Source organism: Canis lupus, chromosome 5 (genome assembly GCF_011100685.1).
Source record: "Canis lupus familiaris isolate Mischka breed German Shepherd chromosome 5, alternate assembly UU_Cfam_GSD_1.0, whole genome shotgun sequence".
Lineage (NCBI taxonomy): Eukaryota > Metazoa > Chordata > Mammalia > Carnivora > Canidae > Canis > Canis lupus.
The window spans coordinates 40767594-40793249 of NC_049226.1; the positions used below are offsets into that span (position 1 = coordinate 40767594).

At 38.0% G+C, this 25656-nt stretch overlaps 1 protein-coding gene across 3 annotated transcripts in view; it reads right to left on the bottom strand.

Moving 5' to 3' along the window:
• ALDH3A2 (aldehyde dehydrogenase 3 family member A2) overlaps positions 1-25656 on the bottom strand; it is a 125084-nt gene that overhangs the window by 36148 nt on the left and 63280 nt on the right. For all 3 annotated transcript variants that reach the window (XM_038537037.1, XM_038537036.1, XM_038537035.1), the window contains exons 15-17: positions 21076-21170; positions 19952-20009; positions 19381-19466 (exon numbers count right to left, since the gene is read on the bottom strand). In XM_038537037.1, the coding sequence (XP_038392965.1) occupies positions 19381-19466; positions 19952-20009; positions 21076-21170 (239 nt within the window). The remainder of the gene's footprint in view (positions 1-19380; positions 19467-19951; positions 20010-21075; positions 21171-25656) is intronic.

A 25656-nucleotide genomic window follows, 5' to 3' on the forward strand; every position in this document is an offset into this window, starting at 1 on the left:
CCCGCATCAGGCTCACTGATCAGTGAGGAGTCTGCTTCGCCATCTCCCTCTACCCCTCCCCCCACTCATGTTCTCTCTCTCTTTCAAATAAATAAATAAAATCTTTTTTAAGAAGATTATTATTATTTATTTATTTATTCATGAGAGACACAGAGAGAGGCAGAAACATAGGCAGAGGGAAGCAGGCTATGTAGGAGCCTGATGCAGGACTCGATCCCAGGACCCCGGGATCACGACCTGAGCCAAAGGCAGACACTCAACCACTGAGCCACCCTGGTGCCCCATAAATAAAATCTTAAAAACAAAAACAAACCCAAGCTGAGACCAAGAGTCAGGCATTTAATAGGCTGAGCCACCCATACACCCCTGATCTTTTTTATTTCTGTAGAATAAGTAGTAATGTCCCCATTTTCATTTCTGATTTTAGTTATTTTAGTCTTGTTTTTTCTTATTCCATCTAACTAAAAGTTTGTCAATTTTGTTGATAGTTTCAAAAAAACCAAGTTTTGGTTTCATTAATTTGTTTTATTATATGCTTATTTAATAATTTTAATTTATTTATTAGTTTACTATATTTTGTCACAGCCATCCTACTGGGTGTGAAATAGTGTTTCACTGAGGGTGGATTCCCCTCTCCTTGAGGTCTCCAATATAACGTTAGGTTCCTGGGCCTGCCAGGAAGTGATCATCCTTACTCATCTGTAAGGCTGGGATTTCTGTAAGCAAGGTATCAGGCCAGTATTTCAAGGACTTTATAAATATTGGTTCCATAAAGTCAACATTAGCTCCTTAAATCTTTCTGATCATATCTGATTCGATGTCCATCAGCGTCAAATAGGACATTCCAGTCAAAGCCTTGGTAATAAACCAACGTTTCCAATTGTGTCCTGTTACAAGAATGATAGACTCTTATTGAAACTACATAATAACTATATTGCATGAAAATAAGAATAAAAATATTCACTAAGAGCTTCTGAATTCTGGAGGGATTAGGTAGAGATATATATTTTAAATTTTGTTTAAAAAAGTATAATTTATAGGCAGCCCAGGTGGCCCAGTGGTTTAGCACTGCCTTCAGCCCAGCCCAGGATCTCCAGGTGTGATCCTGGAGACCCGGAATCTGAGATCCAGTCCCACATCAGACTCCCTGCATGGAGCCTGCTTCACCCTCTGCCTGTGTCTCTGCCTCTCTCTCTCTCTCTCTGTCTCTCATGAATAAAATTTAAAAAATATTAAAAAAAATAAAAAGGTATAATTTATTAAATTGCTATAAATTATAGACAGCTTTAAAAAAAAAGAGAAAAGTTTCCTCAAATCTGGGAAACAAAACTTAACCAATAATGCTTCAAACAAAAAGTATACAAATTATAATCATCTTCATTAGTTCATTCAGTCACAGGTATTAATTCTTGCTTTACTATATCTTGGGTTGGCAGCCTTATAAATCAATCAGTTTCTCCATTTGAGTTTTAGAAATTCCTATTCAGTTCAGTGTCATAATCTTAAAATCATTAGAAACTTGTATTCTAAGAACGCTTGGGTGGCTCAGTGGTTGAGTATCTGCCTTTGGCTCAGGTCATGATCCCAGAGTCCCAGGATCCAGTCCTGCATTGGGCTCCCCGCAAGGAGCCTGCTTCTCCTTCTGCCCATGTCTCTGTGTCTCTCATGAATAAATAAATAGATCTTTAAAAAAAAAGATATTTCATACAAATTATAACAAAAGAGAATGGAGTGGCTATACTGATATCCGTATATTACAATATACTTCAAAATAGACAAATAGTCAAATTGCTAGACGAATCAATGAAAGACATTATATATTGATAAAAGGGCCAATCAATCAGGAAGATATAGTGATTATGAACATATACTCATCTAATGACAAAAACCCAATATGCACTAATCAAAATAGAAAAAATCGGAGACAGAACTATTTCTCCAATAATAGGTGGAGACTGCAAAACCCCACTTCCTATAATGGATAGACTGCAATACCCTACTTCCACAACTAAATGGAAGATCAATAAGGAAATCGAGAATTTGAAAATGCTATAAGCCTTATATATTGACAGACATACTGAGCATGCCACCTGAATATATATTTTCAAGTTAAGGTAAACTATTCTACGTAGACAGAAAGCCATTCTTAATAAATATAAATAAATGTGAAATTGTAGAACATGTATTCCGTGACCACAATGAAATGCGCCTAGAAAAACAATAGCAGAAGGAAAATTTGAAAATTCACCAATATGCAGAAATTAAAATTCTCTTAAAAAGGTGAGTCACAAGGGAAATCAGAAAATAGCTTAAGACAGATTAAACAACATACCGAAACTTCTGGTATGCAGTGGAAGCAGTTCTCAGAAGGAACTTTGTAGCTATAAGTATTTATATTAGAAATATGCAAGAACGTGGGGCACCTGCGTAGTTCTGTCAGTTAATCACCCAACTCTTGAATTCGGGTCAGGTCATGATCTCAAGGCTGTGAGATCAGCCTTCACTTTGGGCTCTGCACTGGGGGTGGAGCCTGCTTATGAGTCTCTCTCCCTCTGTCCCTGCCCCTGCCCCTACCCCCACCTGTCACTCCTCCTCTTAAAATAAATAGATAAATAAATAAACAAACAAATAAGTAAATAAATAAAGTACGCAAGACCTCAAATCAACAATCTAACTTTACATTTTAAGGAATCAGAAATGAAAAGCAAACTGAATCCAAAGCCAGTAGCAGGAAGGAAATAATAAAGCCTGAAGCCAACACAGACAATGAATAGAAACAACAGTAGAGAGTCAACCACACCCAAAGTTGGTTCTTTGAAAAGATCGATAAAATTGACAAACCTTGGGATCCCTGGGTGGCGCAGCGGTTTAGCGCCTGCCTTTGGCCCAGGGCGTGATCCTGGAGACCCGGGATCGAATCCCACGTCAGGCTCCCGGTGCATGGAGCCTGCTTCTCCCTCTGCCTATGTCTCTGCCTCTCTCTCTCACTGTGTGCCTATCATAAATAAATAAAATAAATTAAAAAAAAATTGACAAACCTTTAGGTAGACTGACAAAAAAAGAGAAAAGATGCAAATTAATAAAATCAGATATGAACATGGGAACATAGCTGTTGACCTGACACAAATAAAAGGGATTATAAGGGAATACTATGAACATATGCCAGCAAACTATATAACCTAGATGAAATGGAAAAATTCTTTGAAACAGAGCAAGTACCAAAACAGACTGAAGAAGAAATAGAAAACCTGAAAAGACCTATTACAATAAAGAGATTGAGTCAGTAATAAAACAAACTTCACATCCGGGGAGAATAAAGCAAGACTAGATGGCTTCACTGGCAAATTCTATCAACATTTTAAAAATTGGCACCAATCCTCCTCAAAGTCTTTCAAAAGAATAGAAGAGGATAGAACCCTTCCTAACTCACTCTATGAGGGCAGCATTACCCTGATATCAAAACCAGACAAAGACATCACAAGAAAACTATAGAACAATATTCCTTATGAATATCAATGCAAAAGTTCTCAACAAAATTCTAGCAAACCAAATCCAGTAGCATGTGGGACACATATACACAGTTACCAAGTGAGATTTATCTCAGACATGCAATATAAAAAAATCACCTGGGTGGCTTAGTCAGTTAAGCGTCTGCCTTTGGCTCAGGTCATGATCTCAGGGTCCTGGGATCAAGCTTAAGTGGGCTCCTTGCTCAGCGGGGAGCCTGCTTCTCCCTCTCCCTCTGTCCCTCCCCATCCTCCACTGCCCCTGCTCATGCTCTCTCACTCTCCCTCTCAAATACATAAATGAAATCTTTTAAAAATCAATTGATATAATACACCACATTAATTGAAGGGGAAAAATACCCATGCGATGCAGAAAATGCATTTGTCAGAATCCAATGTGCTTTTATGATAAAAAACATTTGCCAAATTGGGAATAGAAGGGAACTTCCTCAATCTGATTAAAGACTTCTATGAAAACCCTCAAGGAATATCACAGTCAATGTTGAAAGACTAAAAGTTTTCACCTTAAGGTCAGAAATAAGACAAGGATGCCTGCTTTTGCTACTTCTGTTTAACGTTGTGCTGGAACTTCTAGCTTTTGCTAGGGTCCTCCAGGGACACAGAGAGACAGAAACATTTAAGGAATTGGCAGGCTGGAAAGCCAGGAAAGAGATGAAGTTTTGGTCTCAACTCTGAAAGTGATTGAGCCATGCTCACTGACATTATGGAAGGTGATTGGTTTTCTCAAAGTTGGCTGATTTTTTTTTTTAAGGAGAGAGACACAGAGGCAGAGACACAGGCAGAGGGAGAAGTGGGCTCCCTGTGGGGAGCCCAATGCGGGACTCGATTCCAGGACACCAGGACCACAACCAGAGCTGAAGTCAGATGCTTAACCATCTGAGCCACCCAGGCACCCCACTTTTTTTTAATTAAAATTTCTGATTGGTAATTGACAATGACAATTGAAAGCTGACTCTGTATCTTACAAGTCCTCTAATTCCTCTTCATTCCAATAATTTTCAGCTTTTCTGTATTTTCTAGGCCAGTGATCTTACCATGTGCAAGAAATTGCATTCTTGTCTCTTGCCTTCCAACACCTGTGCCTTACCTATTTTACCTGTCTTATTGCCCTGGTTTGGCTGAAAAGTAGGAGTGCCAGCAGGCTTCCTCATTATTTCCAGAGTCAACTGTGAGCTTTTTTTTTTTTTTTTTTTTTTTTTTTTTTTTATTGGTGTTCAATTTACTAACATACAGAATAACACCCAGTGCCCGTCACCCATTCACTCCCACCCCCCTCAACTGTGAGCTTTGCTCTTCTGCCATTTCCAGTCCTGGCACTTAATTCTGTGAGCTCTCCTCTGGCAGAGTGTTTATTTAGAAATAGTTTTCAGGGCTTTAGCCTAGGGCAAATGTGGCTGCCACCAGCAACTCAGCAGGGAGGAGGAAGAGGCCTGTTTGTCCCAGACAAGGACAGACAGCCTACCTGAGTGATCCCGGTGATGCCCGGGAGCCCCCTGCTGTTCCTTGCGCTGAACTCTAAGCCTGGGGACTCCGGTGTTTTGTTGGAAACTGCTATTATAGTACCCTGCTACTAAGGATTTGGGCTGTTTTCTCCTAATTTTCCGTAAGTCTGATCCCATCAGCTTTTTATCACCTAGATATGCCCCCAAATATCTAGTTCAGAAATAGTGTTTTTACCATTTCGAGAGGATTTAGAGCAGGAGGAAGAGTGATGTTGAGTGTTTCGTCTGTATTGTAACCTAATCTCCCCTGCTGCTAAATTTTTAACCTTTCTCCTTTATTTCAAGTGTTTCTTTGAAAGCAGCATATTGTTTTTTGAACCATATCTGAGATAGGAGAAGAAGCCAAAGCTCCCACCCCAACCCCACCCTTTCTTCTGGCTCTTCACCAAGAGGAATTGTAATCTCAAGTGGGTTGGATCCCAGGGCCCTGGTGAAGCCATATTTATTAGTGGATTAAGAGCTTTTATTTTATTTTTATTTTTAAAAAAATTTTTTAAAGATTTCATTTATTTATTCATAGAGATGCAGAGAGAGAGAGAGAGAGAGAGGCAGAGACACAGGCAGAGGGAGAAGCAGGCTCCATGCAGAGAGCCTGACGTGGGACTTGATCCAGGGTCTCCAGATCACGCCCTGGGCTGCAGGCGGCGCTAAACCACTGTGCCACCGGGGCTGCCCTATTTTTATTTTTTTTTTTGAAGATTTATTTTTATTTATTTATTTATTTATTTATTTATTTATTTATTTATTTTAGACAGAGAGAGAGAGAGAGAGAGAGAGAGAGGCAGAGACACAGGCAGAGGGAGAAGCAGGCTCCATGCCGGGAGTCCGACATGGGACTCGATCCTGGGACTCCAGGATCGTGCCCTGGGCCAAAGGCAGGCGCCAAACCGCTGAGCCACCCAGGGATCCTCCAGAATTAAGAGCTTTTAAAACTTAAGGAGAAAAAAGAAAGCAAGACCAGCAATCTACTAGAAAAAATGGGCAAAGGACACAGGTTATAGAAAAAAATTCAAATGGCCCTTGAACGTATAAAATGATACTCAATGTCACTCCTAATAAGACACATGCAAATTAAAAGCACTCTGATGTCACTTCTTCCTATCAAATCAGTGAAAATCCAGGTTTCTAGACATATTCTTTTGGCAAGGTTATGGGGATATAATGATTCTTATACATTGCTGGTAGAGCAATACCCCCTTACAAACAGGTATTTTGGCAATATTATGAAAATACCAATTCAATTTGTCCCTGCAAGTCCTGTTTATGAGGATTATATCTCTATGTGCCCACCTGTGTAATACCACATAGGACATGAAATGTGTGACACTGTTTATATGTGAGAAACAGAATTTATCAGACTTGCCTATCCCTTGCTTCATTAAGGGCAGTACCATCCATCCTTCTGACTCAAATCACAAGCAGTGGAGAAATCCAGAAGAGTAGGTAATGCAAGGAGTGCAGTATTGGAGGGTGTTACACATTCCCTTCTGGGGCATGCAGCAGTAACTGCTGCTATTATGTGCCTACTGTATATCAGGCTCTTCTAGGCTTTCGAGTTGGAATAGTGACTAGGACAGTCAAGTGTCTTGCCCTGAAGAGCCATTTTAATGAGGCAAACAATAAACCAATAAATATATAATGTCAGCCCTATTTACAGTAGCAAAAGATTATAAATAATCCAACTGTTTACCTCTAGGGTGCTGGCTAAATAAACTGTAAGGTACACTGTGGAATGCCATGTGGCTCTAAAATTTGAAAAAAAAAAAAAAGAAGAAGAAGAAGGGGAGGTGGCTCAGTCGGTTAAGTGTCTGCCTTCAGCTCAGGTCATGATTCCAGGGTCCTGGGATCAAGCCCCATGTCGGCTCCCTGCTCAGTGGGGAGTCTGCTTTTCCCTCTGCCCTTCCCTTGCATGTGCTTTCCCTCACTCTCTCGCTCTCATAATAAATAAAATCTTAAAAAAAAAAAAAAGGAAAAAGAGGAAAGCTCTCACTTAAGGATATGGAAATATCTCTAGAGTATATTGTTAAATGAAAAAAGCAAGATGATGCACAGTGTATGCTACCATTTGTGTAAGAAATGGTAGCATATTTCCTTATCGTTGCTTAAAAAAAAAAAAAAAACCCTGCAAGGCTACAGAAGAAATCAGTGAGAGTTTCCTCTGGGTCAGTGTGGTTGGGGGCAAAGGGTGCTGACAAGACGAGTGGAAGCCTGGTTTAGTGCTGTTCAACTTTTCATGAAGGGTTGCTTTTTTTAATTTTAAATTTTTATTATTTTTTTAAAGATTTTATTTATTTATTCATGAGAGACACAGAGAGGCAGAGACACAGGCAGAGGGAGAAGCAGGCTCCCTCTGGGGAGCCCGATGTGGGACTCGATCCCGGGACCCCAGGATCACAACCTGAGCTGAAGGAGATGCTCAACCACTGAGCCACCCAGGTGCCCCTTGCTTTGTTTTTAGTTTCCATATACTACCTATTTTGTATTTTGGTTTTTCATGTACTCTACTCTTTGTTAAATGGAGGCAGTCTTATATATTCTTTTGTTCCTTTGTTCAGCTTAGCTTCACATCAGTCATGAATTAGTAATTCAATCCTTGCTCCATCTGTGTAATATCTCATTGAACACATACACTGCAATTACCTGCTCCATAGCCAAGCACTGGATTATTTTTATCTGGAGCTATTACAAACAGTGCTGCAATGAATATTCTTGCACATGCACCATGGCACATATGTGGACTCTTTTCTCTAGAGTTTATAACTAATAATGGAATTCAATAGGCTTTATTCACTTGTCTTCGATTTTACTAGATAATACAAATTTTTTTCCAAAGTGATTGTGCAAGTTGACATTCTCACTAGTTAGTAAGAGTTCCCATTATTTCAAGTCCTTGACAACACCTGATAGTCCTTTAAATTTGGGAATCTGCCTAATTAATTTTTTGCTTCTCCTGATTGTAAAAGTAATGCAACTTCACTATCATTTTTTAAGGAAATATAGAAAAGTATAGAGAAGTAAAAACTATCTGTAATAACCATCTCTTGGAAGCATCTACTGTTAATCTAGTGTATATCTTCACCTTTTTTTGTACACCCATGGTCCCTGAACCCTGGGCCACGATGCCTTGGGGAACAACGGTGAATTCGCAGGCATATTTCAAGATATCTTCAGTTTTCAAGGGAAACAGAATGATGCTCGACATCTGTCAGACACTGTGCGGGCTATTAGTTGAAGGTACTTTGCAGTGACATTAGATTGCATTATATATATTTTTGATGATGTCACATCCTTGCAAAACTGGGTTTTCAGTAGTTGCATTGTTACTGTGTGAAAATCAAGGCGAAATAAGTAAACAGAGTGGCAGTGTCCAGCACCTCCCAAGTGTTTGGGAAGTTGTGTGGTGCCCAGCAGGTGCAAATATCCTATTAGTAAGTAATAGCAGTTATTTAATAATGAAACAAAAAAAATCCCATTATTTTTTCAATTTACATGTATTATTTTCTTTAAATAGCTACTAAATTGTTAGGATATAAGTAATTATTAAGTTGCTTAGAACTAACTAATTAGTAAGAACTATTAGTTTAATACATAATTTAATATTTCTTTTGGACTAGAGAGTGACATGAAAATATTATTGAAAGAGTGCCATGAGCCAAAAAAGTTTGGGAACCTCTGTCACATACACTTAAAAAAAGAAAATTGGAATCACACTGTGACAATCTGGTTATCTTTCTTTCTTTTTTCTTTCTCTTCCTTCCTTCTTTCTTTCCTTCCTTCCTTCCTTTTTTGAGAAAGAAAGAGAGATCATGGGCGAGAATGGGGAGGAGGAGCAGAGGGAGAATCTTAAGCAGGCTCCATACTCAGTATGGAGCCCAACATGGGGCTCGACTTCACGACCCTGAGATCATGACTTGAGCCAAAATCAAAAGTCAGAGGTTTAAACTACTAAGCCACCCAGGCACCCCGTGACACTCTGGCTTTCTAAGTGTTAAGGAAACTTCATTAAGCTGTGAGTGAAACCTTTACTGAGGAGTCAACAGAAGATAGAGAATGCCTCTATACCACCGAATGCTGGTATAATCTTTGGTTTCGTCTAAATTCATGTTTCTATTACAATTTTTTTCATTTCTTTTTGTTTACTACAATTTCTACCTTGAAAAATTCTTCAATACTTCATGGTCTTCTCCTATATCCTCTTAGTGCAAGGAGGGGTCAGTTTTGTTTATAAAGAAATAACTTTATTGTTGTTTTTGTTTTGTTTTTAAAGATTTTATTTATTCATGAGACACAGGCAGAGGGAGTAGCAGGCTCCATGGAGGCAGCCTGATGTGGGACTCGATCCTGGGACTCCAGGATCACGCCCTGAGCCGAAGGCAGATGCTCAACCACTGAGCCACCCAGGCATCCCTTTATGGTTGTTTTATAAAAATGACATGAATAATTTAAAATTTTTAAGTAATATAGAATTGTATGAAGAGAAAAAAATCTAGATTCTTCATCTCAGAAATAACTGTATTTACTGCCAGACGTCTCTCATACATACATACATGGATAGAAAGTAAATAAATCTATTAAAAAGTATGGATTAGGGGATCCCTGGGTGGCTCAGTGGTTTAGCGCCTGCCTTTGGCCCAGGGCGTGATCCTGGAGTCCCGGGATCGAGTCCCACATTGGGCTCCCTGCATGGAGCCTGCTTCTCCCTCCTCCTGTGTCTCTGCCTCTCTCTCTCTCTCTCTATGTCTATCATGACTAAAATAAATAAATAAATAAATAAATAAATAAATAAATAAATAAATAAATAAATAAAAGTATGGATTATCTATAGTGCTAGTTTTTATTTTATTTTTTATAGTGCTTTTTTTAAAAAGCAAATTTAATTTTACTTAAATTCAATGAAAGAGAAAGACCAAAGTGAAACTGAATTACTGAATTTCAAGTGAGGTTTCATCACAAAAGGTACTATTGAATTAAAATATACCTTAAAATAAAACATCTTTTTAAAAAGTTATTTAAGAAGAGAAGTTGGAGGCTTATTTATACCATATATTTCAACCTTATGCAGAATCTACTGATAGGAAAATTCAGGAAATTAAAGAATTTGCACTTTCTCCCACCTCCCAATTTTTATTTAATTTCATTTTTCTTTTTGCAACTCATAATCCCTTTTATCTATTTCACCCATCCCCCCACCAACCTTCCCACTGGCAACTATCAGTTTGTTCTCTGTATTTCTGGATTTTTGTTGTTGTTGTTGTTCATTTTGTTTGTTTTATAGATGCCACATATAAGTGAAATCATATGGTAATTGTCTTTCTCTGACTTATTTCACTTAGCATTACACCCTCTATGTCCATTTGTGGTGTTGCTGCAAGTGGTAGGATCTCATTCTTTTTTATGGATGAGTAATATTCCATCATATATATATATATATATATATATCATATATATATATCTCATATATATATATCTCATATATATATATCACATCTCTATCCATTCATCTATTGATAGACACGTAGGTTGTTTCCATACCTTGGCTATTGTAGATAATGTAAATAATGCTTCTATAAACATAGGTGTGCATATATCTTTTCAAATTAGTGTTTTGTTCTGAGTAAATACCTAGCAGTGGTATTACTAGATCATATGGTATTTCTATTTTTAATTTTTTGAGAAACCTCCATATTGTTTTCCACAGTGGTTGCACTAGTTTGCATTCCCACCAACAGTGCATGAGTGTTCCTTTTTCTTCACATCCTCACCAATACTTGTTACCTCTTTTTTTATTCTAACCATTATGACAGGTGTCATGTAATCTCATTGTGGTTTTGATTTGCATTTCCTTGATGATTAGTGATGCTGAGGACCTTTTCATTGTCTGTTGGCCATCTGGTTATCTTCTTTGGAAAAATATCTATCCAGGTCTTCTGCCTATCTTTGGCTTTTTTGGTTGTTGTATAAACTCTTCATATATTTTAATTCCTTATTGGATATATCATTTACAAATATCTTCTCCCCTTCAGTAGGCTGCCTTTTTATCTTGTTGATCATTTCCTTTGCTGTGCAAAAGCTTTTTATTTTGATATAGTCCCAGTAGCTTATCCTTGCTTTTGTTTCCCTTGCTCAAGGAGACATATCCATAAATATGTTGCTAAGGCTGATGCCAAGGAGATAACTTTCTATGTTTTCTTCTGGGATTTTTATGGTTTCAAGTTTCACATTCAGGTCTTTAACCTATTTTGAGTTTATTTTTGTCTGTGGCATAAGAAAGTGGTCCTTTTAACATACGGCTTATTTCCCTTAGAATCATGTTATCAAGGTTCATTCAAGTTAGAACATATATCAAAATTTCATTCCTTATTAAGGCTGATTAATATTCCATTGTATGTACATACAACATTTATTTATCTGCTTACCTGTTGATAGATGTTTGGGTTGCTTCTACTTGGCTATTGTAAATAATGCTGCTATGAGCAGTGGAGTACAAGTCTCTGATTCCCTGCTTTCAATTCTTTTGGGGTATATAACTAGAAGTGGAATTGTTGCATCATGTGGTAATTTATATTTCATTGATAAAGACCGCACATACTATCTGCCACAGTGGCCACACCATTTTATATTCTATCAGTAACGCACAAGATTTCCGTCCTGTCTACAGGACAGAAAACTTGCCAACACTTGTTTTTTTCCCGTTACGTTTTTATAATGGTCTTTGTAAATGGTGTAAAGTCTTGTGGTTTTAATTCGCCTTTTTCTAATGACTAGTGATGTAAAAAGAATGTTCTCTTGTGTTGACTGGCCATTTGCTTATCTTTCACAGAGAAATGTCTATTCAACTCTTTTGACCATTTTTTAATTGGGCCGTTTGTTTCTTGTTGCTGTTGAGTTGTATAAGTTCTTCATATATTCTGGACACTAATCCCCTTGATCCATAGGATTTTTTTTAATCCATAGGATTTACAAATATTTCCTTCTATTCAGTGGGTTGCCTTTTTATACTCTTGAAAATATCTTTTGATGTAAAAAAGTATTTAATTTTGATGAAACCCATTTATCTTTTGTTGCTTATCCCTTTGGTATCATATCTAAGAAATCGTTGCCTAAACCAGTGTTATAAAGATTTTCATATATATATATATATATATATATATATATATATATATATATATTTACAGTTTGAATTCTAGTCCAATTTTGTTCTTTTTCATGCAGATTTCTGAGCTTTCCAGCACCATTTATTCAAGACCATTGAATGGTCTTGGCAGTCTTGTTGAAAATCATTTGACCATATTTGGGGTCTCAGTTCTGTCCATTGGTGTATATATGGCATTTTGTCAGTACCACATAGTTTTGCTTACTGTATCTTTGTAGTTAAGTTTTGAAGTCAGGAAGTGTAAGACTTCCAACTTCGTTTTCTTTCAAGATGTTCTGGCTGCTTGGATCCCTTGAGATTCCATGTGAATTTTATGATGGTTTTTTTTTTAATAATAATTTTTTATTGGTGTTCAATTTGCCAACATACAGAATAACACCTAGTGCACATCCCGTCAAGTGCCCCCCTCAGTGCCTGTCACCCATTCACCCCCACCCCCTGCCCTCCTCCCCTTCCACCACCACTAGAGTTAGGAGTCTTTAGGTTTTTCTATTTCTGCAAAATGTCTTTGGGATCTTGATAGAAACTACGTCATACCTGTAGATCACTTCCAGTACTATGGCTATCTTAATAATATTAAGTTTTCCAATCCATGAACACAAGATATCTTTTCTATTTTTGTCTTAACATTTTATAGTCCTTGGTGAAGAAGATTTTTTGCCTCCTTGGTTAATTTACTCCTAAATATTTTATCCTTTTTGATGCAATCATATAGTGGGATTGTTTTCCTACTTTCCTTTTCAGATTACTCATTGCTAGCATATAGATAAAGGACTGATTACATGGGTTTATTTGTATCTGGCAACTTTGCTGAATTCATTTAATAGGTGTAACAGTTTCAGGGAATCTCAGGTTTTCTACATATAAGATCATTGTCACTAATGAAGGTACATAATTTTACTTCTTCCTTTGTAGTTTGGGTACCTTTTCATTTCTTTTTCTTGCCTAATGCTGTGGCTAGACTTTGTAGTATTGTGCTGAGGAGAACTGATGAAAATGTGCATCCTTGTCCTGTCCCTGATCTTAGGGGAAAAGCTTTGAGTTTTTCACTCTTGACTTTGGTTGTGAATTTTTCACATAAGGCTTTTATCATGTTGAGGATGTGTCCTTTTATGCTGTTTGTTTTTATAGTCAGGGTGTGAATATTCATATAATGGGATTAATTATCTATCTTGTTACTTTTTCTACTTTCTGCCCTTGTAGTTTCATTTTTCTCCTTCACTTTATTTTTGCCTTTCCTGATTTTAATTATTTTATATGATTCTATTTTCTTCCCTCTGCTAGCGTAACAATTCTACTTTTTCTTAAATATTTTTAGTGGTTACCCTAGTGTTTGTGGTATTTACACAATGAATCTAATTCCTCTTGTTTTCTTTTGTGGGGGGAGGGCAGGCTCCATGCCCAGCACAGGGCTTGATCTCACAACTGAGAGTCAGATGCTTACTTAACTGAGCCACCCAGGCAACCCCTCTAATTCCTCTTTAAAATAACACTTCAAGGATAGTGCAAATGCCTTATAACAGAGTATTCCCAATACCTCCCTCCCAATCCTTGTAACACTGCTGATACTCATTTAGTTATCCTTAAGCTAAAATAGCCAAATGCACTGTTGTTCTTATTATTTTCAACAAACTTTTCCTCCATTAGATCAATTAAGAATATGAGAAGAAAAACATTTAATTTTCCCTTCATTTCTTTTCTAAGGCTCTTCTTTATGTATATCCAAGTTTCTGATGTAGATCATGTTTCTTCTCTCTTAAGAACTAAGATTTCTTGCAAGGCAGGTGTACTGATGATAAATTTCCTCAACTTTTATTTTTCTGAGAAAGTTTCTATTTCCTTTTCATTTTTGAAGGATAATTTCCCTAGATACAGATTTCTAGGTTGATGGTTTTTTACTTTCAATACTTTAAATATTCCACTCCACTCTCTTCTTGTTTACCTAGTTTCTGCAGAGAAGTCTGATCTAATTCTTCTGCTTGCTCTATTATGGGTAGTGTTTTCCCCCTCTGGCTTTTCAAGATTTTCTCTTATATTCAACTTTCTGCAGCTTTTTTTTTTTAAGATTTTATTTATTTATTCATGATAGACATAGAGAGAGAGAGAGAGGCAGAGACACACGCAGAGGGAGAAGCAGGCTCCATGCCGGGAGCCCGATGTGGGACTCGATCCCGGGACTCCAGGATCACGCCCTGAGCCAAAGGCAGGCGCTAAACCACTGAGCCACCCAGGGATCCCCTGCAGCTTAAATATAATATACTTAGGTGTAGAGTTTGGGGCATTTATCTTACTCGGTATTCTTTAAGTTTCCTGGATCTGTAGTTTGGTGTTTGTCATTATTTTGGAAAATTTGTGGTTGTTAATGTCAACTATTTCTTCTGTTCTTTTTCTTCTTCTGATATTACCATTAACTGCACGTTACACCTTTTCTATTTGTCCCATGGTTCTTGGATGTTGTTTCCCCATTCTTTTTCTCTTTGCATTTTGTGTGTGTGTGTGTGATATAGCCTATTTATTTTTTACATTTTTAAAAAATTCAATTTGCCAACATGTAGTATAACACCCAGTGCTCATCCCATCAAGTGCCTTCCTCATTGCCTGTCACCCAGTTACCCCATCCACCCCCCACCTCTCCTTCCACAACCCATTGTTTCCCAGTTAGAAGTCTCTCATGGTTTGTCTCCCTAATTTTTCCCACTCAGTTCTCCTCCTTTCCCTTACAATCCCTATCGCTATTTCTTATATTTCACATATGAGTGAAATCATATGATGACTGTCCTTCTCCAATTGACTTATTTCACTCAGCATAGTAAATCTCCCCAAAATTCATGTTTAACCCTAATCGCCAAGAATGATGAGATTAAGAAGTAGGGCCTTTGGGAAGAGAATGGATGAGATCAGTGTTCTAAAAGAGGCCCCAGAGGTATCCTTTGTCCCTTCTACCATGTGAGGATCCAGGAAGAGGGCCCTCAATGGGATGAAACCATGCTTGCAACTTGACCTTGGACTTCCCAGACTCCAGGACTGTATGCAGTAAATGTCTGTTGCTTATAAGCTACTCAGTCTGTGGTACTTGCTAGAGCCCTCTGAACAGGCTAAGACAGGAAGTTTCTATTGATATCTCTAAAAACTCACTGATTTTTTCCTTGATCATATCTAGTCTACTAAAAAGCCCATAAAAGGCATTTTTGTTTTGTTAGTGTTTCTTATTTCTAACTCTTCGTTTTGATACTTTCTTAGAATTTCTCTCTAGTTTACGTTACTCATCTCTTCTTGCATGTTGTTCACTTTTTCCAATAGACCCTTAGCAATTAATCCCATTTAAAATTTCCAGTCTGATAATTCCAAAATCTCTTCCATATCTGAGTTTGGTTTGATGCTTACTTTCTCTCTTCAAACTTTGTTTTGCCTTTAAGCATGCCTTACAATTACTCATTGAAAGCTGGGCCTGATGAACTGGATAAAAGGAACTAAGGTCAATAGGTCTTTGATGTGAGGTTTTAGGTTTATCTGCCTGGGAGATACACTATGTCTATTGTTTTTGTGACCATAGCTGCCAGGGGCTAAAATTACCCCCGGCCCATTGATGTTGTCTCTCCAATTGTCTTTGGGCTTTCCTAGAGAGTTCCGAAGTAAGGTCTGAGACGTCATTCTTTCAGCTGTAATCTCTTGGTATTATACAGGAGCTCCATGGATGTGATGCTAAGGTGTGGGGGAAGGAAGTGTTCTATAGTTGAATGATAAGGTCTCAGTCTTTTTAAAGAGCATGTGTCTCTCTGGACTGTTCCCTTCATACTTTTACTGAATGCTTCTCAGTTTCACTCTATCCCCTACAAAGAGAGAAGAAGGGTAGAGAGGGTGAAGTTGGGTATTTTGCTTCACTTTGTGGAAGGCTGTTGGGGCTAAAGTCTAGTATTTCCCTTCCATCAGGTTAGATTCTGATAAAACCCATGGTAGTTGGCCTCTGGTAAAATAGTTTCCCTTGAGTGTAGGCTTTGGTTAAAAAGCACAGAATGCTCTGGGAATATTTTTATTTTTTTAAATATTTTATTTATTTATTCATGAGAGAACAGAGAGAAAGGCAGAGACACAGGCAGAGGGAGAAGGATCCCTTCGAAGGGCCTGATGTGGGGCTTGATCCCAGGACCGTGGGATTACAATTTAAGCCAAAGGCAGATGCTCAACCACTGAGCCACCCAGGTGCCCCTATGGGCATATTTTTAAATGGTTCCATTTCCCTTATCTCCTATAGAAGCATGAAAGGATTTTTCTCCCTGAGAACATGAAGACAAAATTCATGGAATTTTATGGGGCCCACCTAAGACAAAACCCCCATAAGCTTGAGGACATTAAGCCTCCAGCAATTTGTCAATTACAATTTAAGTTTCAATATCTCTTACTGGCTCCATCTGCCTCTGCTCTAATAAGCTGTATCTGCCTGTCTCTTCAATTTGGAAGGAAGAAGTTATCCTTGTGACCTTAGTTCTCTGATGGATCTAACAAGAGTGGTTGATACTTAGTTTGTTCAGCTATTCTTCTTTTGATATTGTGATATCCGTGTCCACAGTTTCTGATACAACAGCTTCTAAATTCCTTGGGATTTCTTCAGTGACGGGGTGAGAGGGGCATCTTTTCTTATTCATGATGAGCCCCTTTCAACCTTACCTGAGCTTATCCTAATAAAGTTATTCTTGATGGGCTCCATAGATGACTTCAGGACTTGGAATGGTCAACAGAAAGACCAACAGATGATCCGAGGGATGGAACTTGCAGCCCTGTACCCCAGACTCCAGCAAGGGGAGAGTGGCTGGAGATGAGTCTAATCACCAATGGTCAGTGACTTATTCAATCACACCTATGTAATAGAACCTTTATAAAAACCTCTAAACAACAGGATTTGTAGAACTTCTGGATTGGTGAACACATTGAGGTGCCGGAAGGGTGACATGCCCAGAAAGGGCATGGAACCTCTGAGCACTGTCACCCCTGTGCATCTCTTGCATTTAGCTGTTCCTGAGTTGTGTCCTTTATAATAAACCAGTAGCCATATGTAAAGCATCCTCCTGAGTCCTGTGAACTGCTCTAGCAAATTATCAAATCTAAGAAGTGGGTCATGAAAACCCCCAAATGACAGCTGGTCAGTAAGAAAAAGTTTGGTTGGCCTGGACTTGCAATTGCCTTCTGAAACTGGGGTCAGTCTTGTGGGTCTGAGCCCTTAGTTTATGGAGTCTGACACTGACTCTGGGTACTTAGTGTCAGAATTAAATTGAATCATTGGACCTCCAGTTGGTGTTGGGAGATTGGAGAATTGGTTGTTGGTGTAGAAAAATCACACACATTTGGAGTCACAGGTGACAGACTAGAAATAAGTTCTAGAATTCTTGGTTGAGGGCAGGGGTGAGGACCTCCAACCTCCCAACATAGCACACTGGAAACACAATCTTCTGTTTTGTTTTTAAATTCTTCTATAACATTTTGAGATTCCAAGAGTACTTACATTTTTTTTTCTTATCATGTGGCAATTGATTCTTATGATGATAAAAGCAGAAGCAACAAAAGAAAAAATAGATATGCTGAGCTTCATCAAAATTACACTTTCAAAAAAAATTACAAACTTTCTGTGCAACAGAGGACACTGTCAGGAAAATGAAAGGATAGCCTACAGAATGAGAGAAAATATTTGCAAACTTTACTTCTGACAAGGGTCTAGTATCTAGAATATACATTATGTGTGTATGTATGTATGTATTACACTATATATATTTATATGTCTTAATATCAAGATATATCTTAGTATATTATTAAGAGTATATATACTATATAGTATATTATTAATATATCTTAATATCTTAGATATATCTTAATAATATACTAAGGTATATCTTAATATATTAAGACACACATATATATAAAACAATAGAAAAAACAATTTAAAAATGGGCAAAGGACTTGAATAGACATTTCTCAAAAAAAGATATACAGATGGACAACAAACCAATGAAAAGATGCTCAACATCGTTTGTAATTGAAATTAAATTAAAATAAAAATCAAGGGGTGCCTGAGTGGTTCAGTTGGGTAAGCAGCTCACTTTGGTTCAGGTCATGATCTCAGGGTCCTGGGATTGAACCCCCAGGCTGGCTCTCTACTTAGTGAGAGTCTTCTTCTCCCTCTCCTTCCACCCCTCCCCCAGCTTGTGTTTAAGTTTTTCTCTCAAATAAATAAATAAAACCTTTTTTAAAAAAGAAATGGAGGATACCTGGGTGGCTCAGCGGTTGAGTGTCTGTCTTTAGCTCAGGGCATGACACCCGGGTCCCGAGATTGAGTCCCGCATTGGGTTCCCCCCAGGGAGCCTGTTTCTCCCTCTGCCTCTGTGTCTTTCATGAATAAATCAATAAAATCTTTTAAAGATAAAAAACAAAGTAAAAATCTACTGGGAGGGGGCAACATTTGGGGAGCTGAGCCACAGAAGAAAACCGAGCTTGATTTTTTAATATGGAAGTTGCCACAAAAATGTGCTCAGAGGCCCAAAACTAAAAGTTTGGTTTAGATAGATGTCATACCCTCAAATATTAGTAGCAAACATTTTTAATTTTAAAATGTTTATTTTATAAAAGCTTATATGGCTATACCTGAGATGGGATTTGAACAGGCACTTAATACATACCCACTGATAAAATACATTAACAGAGAAATACAAACAAAACTGGATCAGCAATCAATTTTAGAGGACAATGAACTTTCCTGAAAGAAGGAAGATATTCAACAAAAGAGTACAGAATACTTCCAGCAGGGAAAATCAAATGTACAGATTTAAAAACCATGATAGGGTTAACATCTGGGAGAAATGTAAGAATTCTAACTCCTTTCTTGATCTCAAATAGGATAGTGCAGATTCTTGGGATAACTAAGAAAGCATCACTGATATCCTTTCCACCCGCAACTGGGGGCAAAACCGCTGTCCACGTGACAGGGTCACCTCCCAGGCTTCATATATCATGTAGGTTTATCATGTCTGGTTTGTGGGCTGTTGATAATTCTTCTATTTTAGCCACGGTCATTGAAAACCCTTATTAAAATTCCTGCTAAAAAAACAGCAACAGCAAGAGCTAGAGCTATTCCACGATAGAAAACCAACTGGCTCACTGTCAAAACATCCCCAATGGTGGGCACAACATACTGGTTGTTTTCTTCTATTACCATTAATTGGAGGGTCTGGCTCTCGGGTGTGATGATATCAGGTAAAATGACTCCATCGGTTACTTCTTTCTCCAAGACAGGCAGATCTGATTGCAGAGAAGAGTGGAGTACGTACTTATGTACAGGGTTCAACAGAGGGATATCATGGAAAGTTACATAAGAATACATTGTAAACAATGACTATCAATTATCGGCTGGTATAAGTGAAATTACATTAAGAATATCTGGGCAGCCCCAGTGGTGCAGCGGTTTAGCGCTGCCTGCAGCCTGGGGTGTGATCCTGGAGACCCGGGATCGAGTCCCACATCGGACTCTCTGCATGGAGCCTGCTCCTCCCTCTGCCTGTGTCTCTGCCTCTCTCTCTCTCTCTGCATCTCTATGAATAAATAAATAAAATCTTAAAAAAAAAAAAAAAGAATATTTCAGGAGAACCTTGAGCTTATCTCCCAGTTGTTTGGGCAGAGACAAGATTTATCGTGCCAGAGGCGGGATCTCATAAACTAAGCAACTCTGGCTACACTGGGTTTCTGCCTCATGAGGCACAAGGGCCATAGACTACGTCGTCTGTTACCTGCTGGTGACGGCGTGGTCTCTCTGATGATCCCCTTCAGCCCAGCTCGGACCTGTGCCTGAGAACAAGCATCACTAAGTAAACAAAGGGTAAGTCAAGTTAGGTGAGTAGTCTCTTGTTAAAACTTCACTGGAGCTACTGATGAAACCACTGCTAAAGAGCTCTAACATCTAACACAGTCTTTTCTGGTCCTGAAACGCCAACAAGAACACAACAGAACACTGGTCAACTGCTATTCTCCCCTGTGCTCAGCTCACAACAATGATGTAAAAAACTACCTGTCCCTACAGTTGCAAATTTAACATATATATATATATTTTCCCCCCCCACCATGCACTTCAGTGTTCCTAAGCACTGATATAGAGAAAAAGTCTAAGGACAAATGGTGTTATTACATACAGGATGGTTTATGGCCCAACTGTGTGTCCTATAAAATTTATCTCTCCATCAATTACACCAGGATTGGAAAGACCTCATACATCGCAATTAAGAAAACCGAGGGCATGTGAAACCTGGTAGGGTGGGGGAGGGGAGGACAACACTGAAACAGTGAGGCTTTGTGCACTAAGCTCCTCCTCCATCTCTTTATCAATAACACCCCTCCCCCCAATCCTCAGTAATGCCAAACTCCCATCCATCTCATCTCCACAGAACAAAAAGGGTTCGCTATTCACACAGAGATGCCCACAGAGTCAAGATCCCATTCCCCTCCCTGGAGGTTTTGGCTCCACTTCCAAATACTTCCCTCTGATCATAGATATTTAGCATACTGCTTTTTAGGAAAATATGGACCAAAAACATTTCTAGGAAGAGGCCTGAAAACAGACAACAAATCAGTATAATTAGGAAACCCCCCTCCCCTATTTTAATACTAAAAAGGCAAAATATTTTCTAAGCTCACGCCTGCCATGGCTGACTCTAGTGCATAGACCCTGAATGAACTCTGTACTAAGAAGAAAATGTGCTAACATACGATGTCCTTCTGCCCCTAGCTCTCAGACACTTTGCACGAATCCAAGCAGGTCATGCTGCCAATGGCATCCTTAGCATGTCAACCCTCGCAGATTCCTTCCAGTGTCACAGGAACAAGGAAGAGCCAGACTTCCAGAAGGACACGTGGTTACCTGCTCGGCAACTCTCTCCCAGTTTGTCTTCCAGATGAGCACCAAATAGAAAAGGGCTTGAAAGAAAACACAGACTATCAATCCAGACCAGAGACCTAGGGATGCAGAACGAGAACCACAGCTTAGATGTTCTTCAATGCTGTTCCTCTCATGTTAACATTCTTCCAAAATTACTGTATCCAGAGTTAAATTAACTTCAGTTAAAATAAAATAATTTCAGTTAAAAATGTACATAGTTATGGACCAGAATTAGACTCCAGTTTACCATTGATTGATCAGCGGCAATCAACCTGCCGATGAACAGTTAAAAACACCACTCAACTCTCTGCTGCTTATATGTTGATTTCACAATTATGTATTGGCTTTGTTTGCACTAGGCATCGCTGTAAGTGCTAGAACACAGAACCAGACAGGCGGCAAAATCGGTGCCATCATGGAGTTTACATGCTCCTGGGGGAACAGACACCAAACAAGGCAGCCAACGTGATAGCTGGAAGGGCACCAAGAGTCACGAAAGTCACTGAACACTGTGATGGTGACCTACAGCCCAGAGTCAGCAAGAAGGGCAGGTGGCTCTCCCCACTGGAAGAGGGGAGGAACCAGTTGTGACAGCTCTAGGACAGGGGCTGAAGGAGAGGGAAGGGTGGGTCCCAGCCAATGGGAAACAACCTCTGTGTGGTTACTGAGATTATAAAGGGATCAGTCAAAAAAAAAAAAAAAAAAAAAAAAAACAGATATAAACAATGCCTATCTACTGAGAAGAAACTATTTAAACTAGTTAAATATCCATTATAGGCCAAAGTGGATATAAAATATCCACTGGCATATCAACAATTTCACCACAAAGCAGGCTGCTTTGGTTAGAGATGGAATGTGGCATAAAGTGAGAATTAGTCCATCCATTCATTCATTCCACGTGTGTCCCCCCACTGACAAGGGACACTGAGGCTGGTCCTCTGTGGACTCCAGGTAATGAAACAAGATTCCTGATAATTAAACAAAGCTTCTTTTCAGTTGAGAAGTAGGTAGACTGACTGTTCACACCCTTTGATGGGGTGACTCTATGCCTAGGAATCCATCCTGGGGAAAGATTCAGGGATGTTAGTAATTCATACACCTAGGATGCTCATCAAATCTGATTTATAAAGAGAAGCAATTTAAATTCCACAATCAGGGAAGTATTAAAGAAATGATACAAGAAAATATTACAGAGGTACTAAAAACCACGTGTCTAATGTGGTATAGAAGGCGATTACATATTCAGCATTTATGAAAAATAGAACATACTGGAATAAAAGCAATTTTATAATAATGGAATAAAATACACTGAATGCCTCCAATGTTAGTGCTCAGCAGTGTAATTAAAGGCAATTTAATTTTCTTTACATTTTATGAATTTTCCCTAAATTTCCATACTATTAAATTTCAATAATTTAAAGGTACTTTTTAACAAACCCAAGCACCTACCAAGTACAATAATAAAAAGCATCTTAGTGAACAAAGAGAGGGAGATCTTATTTTAAAGGAGTGTTAGATTCTAATAAGAGAGAGGTTTCTGTGTTTTTTTTGCACAGTTTTTAAATTTAAGTTAAATTTATGTACATATAGTATAACACTCAGTGCTCATCACATCACGTGCCCTCCTTGATACCCATCACCCAATGACCTCTTTCCCTTGGACCTCCCCTTCAGCAACCCTCAGTTTGTTTCCCAGAGTTAAGAGTCTCTCATGGTTCGTCTTCCTCTCTGATTTTTCCCCATTCAGGTTCCTCTCCTTCCTTATGGTCTCTTGCACTATTTTTATATTCCACATATGAATGAAACCATATGATAATTGTCTTTCTCCAATTAACTTATTTCACTCAGCATAATATCCTCCAGTTCCATCCACATCGATGTGAATGTTACGTATTCATCCTTTTGGATGGCTGAGTAATATTCCATTTTATATAGTCACTTCTTCTTTACCCATTCATCTGTCAGAGGACATCCTGGTTCCTTCCATAGTTTGCCTATTGTGGACATTGTTCCTATGAATATTGTAGTGAAACAGGTGCCGCTCTGTTTCACTACATCTGCAACTTTGGGGTAAATACCAAGTCGTGCAATTGCTGTGGTTTGTTTTTTAAGTAAACTTGAATTGTAAAAACTCAGCAGCTTATTAAGAACAGGGGTTCTTAAATTTAGGTAAATTCTCCTTCTCCAGTGTTTAGGGCAGTGCTTGGTAGCACTATGAGACAATAATAAGTATCTGGCAGTTGTGCATCCCAAATAGAGAATGACGAAGCCCAGCCTGACATCAATCAGATGCCCCATAGGCTCTCAGCCTCCACCAGTCTTTAAAAAGAGAGATGACATTGAAGAAAGTTATTCATTAAGCCACCAAGTAACATTTCCAAAAATTCAAGATCAGAAACTAAGCACATGTTTGTGTGGACATAGAGGGACTCTTATGACAGCTCCAAGATTAAAATTTCACAGAGAAATGGGGGCTGATGCAAAATTTTTACATTTAAAAAAATGTACTGACTGGATACAGAACAAAAGAACCTATTTGAGGGGCACCTGGGTGGCTGAGTCGGTTAAACAAATCCACCTTTCACTCAGGTCATGATCTTGGGGTCCTGGGACAAGCTCCATGGAGGCCTCCCTGCTCGGCAGGGAGTCTGCTTCTTCCTCTCCTTCTATCCCCAACTTGTGCTTGCTCTCTTTCTCTCTCTCAAATAAAATAAAAATAAAAGCTTTACAGAACCTATTTGAATACATACTACAGCATTTAGTCAGTCTTCTAATTAGACAATTTTTTCACTAAAGAAAATAAAATTCACTGTTACTGAAGTCTAGAGTACAGATGTGTATATATATATGCAGAACACATGTATAACAACTTACCCTAAAAGCACATGATAGATTATTTTGCACAATTCTGTACACTTAGAATCTGGATAATGAATAACTTTCTAAAAAATTAATTTGCTAAAGTGACCTCAAAAAGAAAAAAATCTAAACAGACTGATTTTTCAAAGACAAAATGGAAAAAGCTGTAAAAAGGATAAACTCCTCCAAAAGATGAGGTCATAACAGTTTCATAGAAGAATTCCATGTTTCATAGAAGAATTCCACCAAACCTTTCTAAAACAAATCATTCCTATACTATGTAAATTGTTCCAAGGCTACAAAAAGAAATATAATTCTTTTTATGAAAGGAATAGAACTTAATTTTTTAAAAGGTTTTTATTTATTTATTCATAAGAGACAGAGAGAGAAAGAGAGAGAGAGGCAGAGACACAAGCAGAGGGAGAAGCAGACTCCCTGCAGAAAGCCTGATGTGGGACATGATCCTGGATCTGGGATCACACCCTGAACCAAAGGCAGATGCTTAACTGCTGAGCCACCCAGGCATCCCACGAATGTAACGTTCATTAATACCAAACCCCAATAAAGATTACACAAAAAATATAACTACAGACTAATCTTATTATATCATTGCAAAAAATTCTTAAATAAGATATTAATAAAATCCAGCAGCCCAATAAATTAGCACATAATAACCAGGATTGTTCAATATAAAGAAAGCAATTAATATCATTTATCATAATATACCTAAGGAGAAAAATTATAGGCTCATTTCCATATGCCCTAAAAAGTTACTTTTTAAACTAAAAGTAAAAATAAAGTAAGAGAATTTAGAAATAATGTTAAATCCTATTGTAGAAGTTCTTGCAGAATAGGCACAAAAAATAAAAATAAAAGGCACAAAAATTGGAAAAGAAGAAGTAAAATTATTTTTTAACCTATGACATATAATTGTATTTGAGAAAATACCCAACCATTCTTGTTGGAAATATCTAAAAAAATAGACTTAATGTATATTTCCTAAACATGATTTAAAAAGCATGTACACACATATTTACTTATGTGTGTTTGTGTGTGTGTATGTTAGCCCCAAATCCTTCATGATATTTATTATAGAAACACTGGAAGCATTATTTATAAAAGTCCTGAAAAGGACAAGCATTTCTACAACTACTACAATAATTTAGTATATTACTAGAGGCAGAAAAAAAAGAAAGAAAGAAAGAAAGAAAGAAAGAAAGAAAGAAAGAAAGAAAGAAAGAAAGAAAGAAAGAAGAAAGAAATCAGTAGTATAAAATCTGGTAAAGACAATATAAAATTATTTGTAGATGATAGGACTGTATACCTGAAAAAGCCATGATAATCAACAGAAGGCTATTATAATTAAGAAGAATTCCAAATTGTATCAAAATACAAAATTCACAAATAGTAACTAATAGCCTTCCTACATACAAACAACAACCACTTAGATTACATAGTGGAAGGGAAAGCCTCAATAGCAACAAAAGGATAAGATGTCCAGGGCTAATCTTTTTTTTTAAAGATTTTTATTTATTTTTTATTATTTTTATTTTTTAAAAAGATTTTATTTTTATTTATTTATGAGAGTGAGAGAGAGAGAGAGAGGCAGAGACACAGGCAGAGGGAGAAGCAGGCTCCATGTTGGGAGCCCGAAGCGGGACTCGATCCCGGGACTCCAGGATCAGGCCCCGGGCCAAAGGCGGG